This window comes from Haliaeetus leucocephalus, unplaced genomic scaffold, assembly GCF_000737465.1.
Source record: "Haliaeetus leucocephalus isolate CR32 unplaced genomic scaffold, Haliaeetus_leucocephalus-4.0 Scaffold536, whole genome shotgun sequence".
In the NCBI taxonomy this organism is placed as follows: domain Eukaryota; kingdom Metazoa; phylum Chordata; class Aves; order Accipitriformes; family Accipitridae; genus Haliaeetus; species Haliaeetus leucocephalus.
In genome coordinates this window covers 660877-666876 of record NW_010972972.1, presented here as the reverse complement: position 1 = coordinate 666876, position 6000 = coordinate 660877, and the positions used below count along the sequence as shown (strand labels likewise).

At 37.0% G+C, this 6000-nt stretch overlaps 1 protein-coding gene across 2 annotated transcripts in view; it reads left to right on the top strand.

The window, feature by feature from the left end:
- Window positions 1-6000, top strand: part of DLG2 (discs, large homolog 2 (Drosophila)) — a 1012119-nt gene that overhangs the window by 665349 nt on the left and 340770 nt on the right. For both annotated transcript variants that reach the window (XM_010576558.1, XM_010576559.1), the window contains one exon: window positions 3508-3632. In XM_010576558.1, the coding sequence (XP_010574860.1) occupies window positions 3508-3632 (125 nt within the window). The remainder of the gene's footprint in view (window positions 1-3507; window positions 3633-6000) is intronic.

Below are 6000 nucleotides of genomic sequence, written 5' to 3'. Positions count from 1 at the left end.
CGGCGGCCCGGGCTGGAGCCGCGGAAGCTTCCAGCGGCCCTGATACCAAAAAACCCCGCCACACAAACCCATAACAGTCCCCTACATATGTTTTGGGATTTTTGGCTAAATCTCTTCTAAGATAGAAGAATCCTGAAACAAAGCAGGCAAGCATTTTTAGGCCTAAATATGAATCTCAATTAAAAATTATCAATGGAGTATCCCATAGGAGGAAGACTTCTGTTGCATTACACCTCTTCTCCTCTGTATCAGCTGCTATTAGTTCTTATTAGACATTTATCTGCATTGTCACCAGGCCTCTGAGCTCATTGTTAAGTTGCTTTGTAAGCATCCAAGAGAAGTAAGGCTTGGAATAGAAAGAGGGCAGTGAATTAACTTGACAGATATTTATGGGGAACCACTCCCAAACATGAGAGTCAGCATGAGAGAAAGCGTGAACGTTCCACCTTGGAAAATGCAGTGGCTAAGTGATGGTTTAGCTGTTGTTTTGGGCAGGCAGATATTTTCATTGGTTAACGCGAAATGACAGGGAGACGGAGATATGCCAAGAAAAGCTGTGAAGATAATTAACACACTTTTTTTCTGGCATGGGGACAAAGGAGATGCAAAAAGTAAAGGGTGGGGAGCTAACCCTTGCAGAAAGGTTCAGGAAGTGTTGTGCTAGTAGACAGTACTTAATTGGAACTTGGAGTTACAGCTCGTCAACTGCAATGAGTTTTTAATATAACAACCGTATGCACACTAGTAAGATGGAGCATGAGGGGAGACGAGAGATCTGTACATCAGTGTTGCTGCTCAGAACTAAAATACTTTTAGCTTTTAACCAGAATGTTCCTATTGCATTAATTTTCAACCCAAGGCTCTTAAAAGGCTAGTTACCCATGAGTGATGGTAGCCATGCTTTTAACCTTGTTGTCCATGAGCTAAAGTACAAAGACAGAAGATTCTTCCATGCAGCCAATGTAGACCCTTCAAGAACCACAGTGAAAAAAAATTGTGTAATTGCTCTTAGCTTTTGCAGTGCAGTTTCTGGTGCAAGAAAGCCTTGCAGGGATACACCCAGCTGCAGAAGCAGCTAGTGTCTGACAGCATGTAGATCCTGTTGATCAAGTCAAGGACTGCAGCCAGAATAATTGCTTGAAATTTTCTGGATACAGAAATGCCAGTGAGGAGTGCTGCCCTGTTCTTTTAAAAGGTTATTCCTAAGGGGCAGAATTGGAATAGTCTTGTAGTATAACAGATGTACATTTATGGATAAATGTCAAGGGCTTGCACTGATTCTCCTGAGAAGTCTGTAGCAGTTTTACCACATCACTGCTTACAGTCAGCATTGCTATATTTTTTAGCTCTAAAAAGTTAATGGAAAAAAGTATGGTAGGAGGAAAAGTGCAGGGGAAGTGTGAAACCTTTTCAGAAATTATTTCCTGCTAAGAAATCTAATGAACTTTATGTGAAGAACTGTAACAGCTAAGCACACCCCACATAACAGGCAAGCTTTGATAGTTTTTAAAGCTCTTCAGGCACGCTTTTTTATTATGATATAGCTGTTTGTGTTCCCTAACCAACTAAAAATTATGTCGAGATTTCTCCTTGCTACCCTGTTCTTCCTCTTTCCCTATCAAGAGTAGGTTTTGGGGATTTGGAAATCCACCTCTATTCGGAAACACAGATTACTGCATATTTTTTAAATATCTTTGTAGCTAAGAATAAACCCAACAACTTTATTTTCATTTTTCTAGAGGGTTTTTTTTCCTTAAAAATCAAGTATTACTCAAACTTTCTAGATATTTGCCCTTGGTTTTAGTAGTGTTTAAGACTTTTTTCCCAGGCTTCCTGAAGTGTGTATAAGTACACATTTTTTCATTCTTATGTGTTGGAAGATTAGCTTCATTAATAATATGACATATAGAGAAACTTACAGGAAAATATTCTTAAACTATTTTTAGACTGCATGTTGTTGTAGAGTGCACTGTATAATTAGGCATGTGTTAAAATATTGGGAAAATAACCTGAATCTGAGATGATCCTAACGATGAAAGGGAGATTAAATCAGAGATTTATAATGCTGGCCTGGAGATGTTTATTAACTCTACAGAAAATATATACAGGGTGTTTCAGTATTATAATGTTTTTTGTATTACAGCTTGCTGAGAAGCATTAAGATATGTATAGTCCTAAATCCTTCTCCTTGGATTATAAATTAGTTCAGTACTGAAAATTTATTCACAATTATATGCTGATAGAAGAGCTGCAGATTGTGTGTACATCTCTTGAGTAATGAGAACTGCATCGCTTGCGAATGTAGAATACTGATAACGGAGTTGAGAATTTGACATGCTGCAGGCAGGCAACATGCAGGCTTTCACACACAAAATGCATTGCACGCCTGACCTACTAATTGAAGTACAGTTCAAAAACACAGAAATGAGATTTGTTTAAAATTAAAAAAAAAGTATAGAGGTGCCATTTTTATTAGTAACTCTTCTCACTAGGACTGATCTGGATACCTGTCCACAAGCAGCAGTGAAGGAAACAAACCCCCAATAACCTGAGAAGTTAATGAAATAAAAGTATTTTTAGTGCCCTGAACATATTTCATTTGCAGTAGTGTACATATTCTGCAATATCAATAGTGTTATATCACTGTGATAAGCCTAAATACCTGATTATAAAAATACTTTGGGATGAGAGACACTTAAAGGATCAAGTATTGCATTGAATTTTAAGACCCCCCTATGCACAAAGGAAGGTCTTAAACCTGCATCTACTTTTCTACAAATAAGAAAGAATCCTTTGCAAAAAATGTTAGTTTATACAGAAAAGCATAATAACTAATATATACTTCCAAAAAAGGGTTAGAATTGTGGTTTTGAATTGTATGTGAAAAACAGTGACTTAATTTGCAAATGTGTGTATGTGTGTACCTGCCTATTTATCCTTCATGATATTCTCACAAGTAGTAGAAGCAAGTAGGGTTGCTGAGTAGACTCAATAATGTGTCTTTCAAACATTTCATTCTAGCAATCAGTAAGATGAAATAAATAGTCTTGTGGATTTGGTGTTTTTTAAAGCATGTGAATCTGAGCAGTGATCACTTTTCAGCAGAAAATAGTGTACTAAAATACTACTGTTTATAAATGACAGTGTTTTTTAAAGTCTTTTTCAAAGCTCTGAAGTGTTTAGCCTCTAGCTCTCATTGACTTGGATAAATTCATACTGGAGTTCAGATGATAATTTATGTGACTGCTTTTGAAAACAAATTTAGGTCAAATCCTGTTTCTGTAGGAGCATCCATTAACTCTGCCAATAACTCTGGGAAATATTTGTGTTCACAGCCTCTGTTCTTTAACTGACAATTAATTTTTTCTGAGTCACCTGCCTTCAAGTATGGAGTTGCCACATAAAGTGCTTTCTTTAAGAAGCAAGGATACTTTGCTCATATACTGCAAATACATTCTGTAGAAATCTAGCATCTGGTGATGCATTTACTTTTTTTTATTTTTCCAGGGGAATTCTGGCCTGGGGTTCAGTATTGCTGGAGGAACAGATAACCCACACATTGGGGATGATCCTGGGATATTCATTACTAAGATTATACCAGGAGGAGCTGCAGCAGAGGATGGAAGACTCAGGTAAAAACAAACTCATTATGTATGTTTGGAAACAAAATGCATCATTATTATAAATTATTCTCTGGGAGTCAAATGCCAACTGCGTCTTTCATGGGGTTGGGGAAGTAAATGACATGACTAGAGTCTCCTTTCTGCTAAAGTAGGAGAGCTGATTTAAGTAGCTTAAAGCAACTGAATAGGGTTAAGTCCTGTATAAAGAGGTATTTGCTAGTGCCACCTCCATCTTTGTACCAGTCATTTCATTTAGTACAAAAGGCAAGATGGGGACAGGAGGAGGAAACAGGCATATCAGCATGAAAATCTTCTCTGCTTGGTCTTTGTATGTCCATGGCTGAAGAACTATGCATTGGTGTAATACATTAAGGCTATCAAGACTTCCCAAACTACAGAGCTATTGCTAAATAGTCATAGTTATTTGTAGATGCTTCTTGTTATTTGACTGCAGTAGTGAGGTGTGCTTACCGCTGTTTCCAAACATTTTTTGTGCCTGTGCTCTATATTCTGAGTCACCTCTGTAGTAGTCTATTGCTGTAGCTCCTGAGATGGACACACAGATCACTTGTGGTTCTCAACTACCTGAGATGGTAGCACATCTCTTAAACAAGAGGAACCACAGAAGTGCTTGTTCTTTTCTTTCCTTACGGACTGAATGCAGAAAGGCTTTCGTCTATCACAGCGACTGCCACCCATCTGTCAGTTATGAAGCCTGCTGATGCTTCAAAAAGGCAATTTAGCTGGAAAGACCTGGGATAAAATTCTGAAGCTTTCATGATCTCAGCACTGGAATCTAAGCTCTGGGAGCCTTTGCCAAAAACAGATGGTCTAAAATTCATGATATGTGACCAGAGGGTAGCAATAACTTTTTTCCCAAAGCCTTTTCCTTTAATTCAAAGTTAAAAATAGGGGAAGTTGGCCAGTTTTTAGAGCAAGTTTTGGATATTTCTTATCCTGGGTTAGTAATCTGATTTTGGAAATTATTCTTATTTTTACTGTGATAGTGATGAGGAGTCATGGTGGTTGGCAGTGCCTGAAGAATTTACGGTCTAAATAAGATTGCAGGCAAAAGGAGTAGGAATAATCTCATGTAACTTTATGACTAAAATGCAGCTATCTACCCCTAAGCTAGTCATAAAGCCTCCTAATAGTCAGTGAAGAAAAACCTAAGCATTTCTAGGTTGTGATTCATCTCATCCTAAAGTCAATGTCTAAAATAGAACAGAAGAATCACATCTCAAAAGGGCCTATATTTTCACTGGTGACTCAAATGAAAAGGATTTTCATCAACTCGTTCAGCTGTAGTGATCTGTACTGTAAATGTCTGCATTGGGCCAGATGAGCTTCATGCAAAACAGAGCATGAGGAAACAGCAGTACTTGGAAATCATGCTATCAAATTTGACATGATGAACAGCATAGGGGGATCTTAAACCTGCATCTACCTTTCTATAAATAAGAAAGAATCCCTTGCAAAAAATAATATCTTTTTAGTAGAGTTTTTAATTACTTTTGAAACCTTTTTTAGTTTAAGCTATTAAGAAGACAGAAGCCACTGAAGTATTTTGTTGTGCTATCTTTGTATGAAATCAAATATTTCATAACTCATTGCTATACTAATTAACTACTGTAAATTTAATTCACGATTATTTAGTAATTACTGTGTTGTAAAGGTCTTAGACCTTCTAACCCCCCCAAAAAATAGCATACTAATGCAATTCATTAATCCATATTAAGATTAGACCTGGCAAACTTTGTGTTTTGCAATGAAAGTTTAGTAGTACAAGTATAGTTATCTTATTACTCAGACTTAGATAATATTCTTACAGTATTTGTTAGCACATTTTAATGTAAAATAATTGATAAGCATATATTTGGCGTGGTTGTTTTTCCTATTCTTATTTGTAAACAGATTTTTACAAAGACTCCTCCTTTCCTTGCTTTATCTGATAAGCGGGTTTCACTTTGCTACAATGCTAGCAAAGACACAATCCTGTCATATTTTAGGAACACCTGAAAATGCATTTATCAGTGATCATTACTGATATGCCACTGAAGAGAAGAGCTATCCTGGGACAGTCTCCACTGACTTACATGATAATTAATTTTACGTAACAGAGAGATTATCGGCTAAGGCCACTCTACAGGAACAAAAGCTTAACAACATGCAGTAACATCTGCCAAGAATAGCGATAACCTAGGTTCCTAGCAAAAGCCCAATTTTGAATTACCTGACAATGGAAGATTGGTGTTTATGGACAGAAAAACTATATACTTTGTGTTCATTTTTGCCTCAGACTCTGCCTGCAGATACTCTATATTATATAGCAGGGTGGACTGTTTGAACTGGCTTCTAAATCTACTGTCTGTTTTTA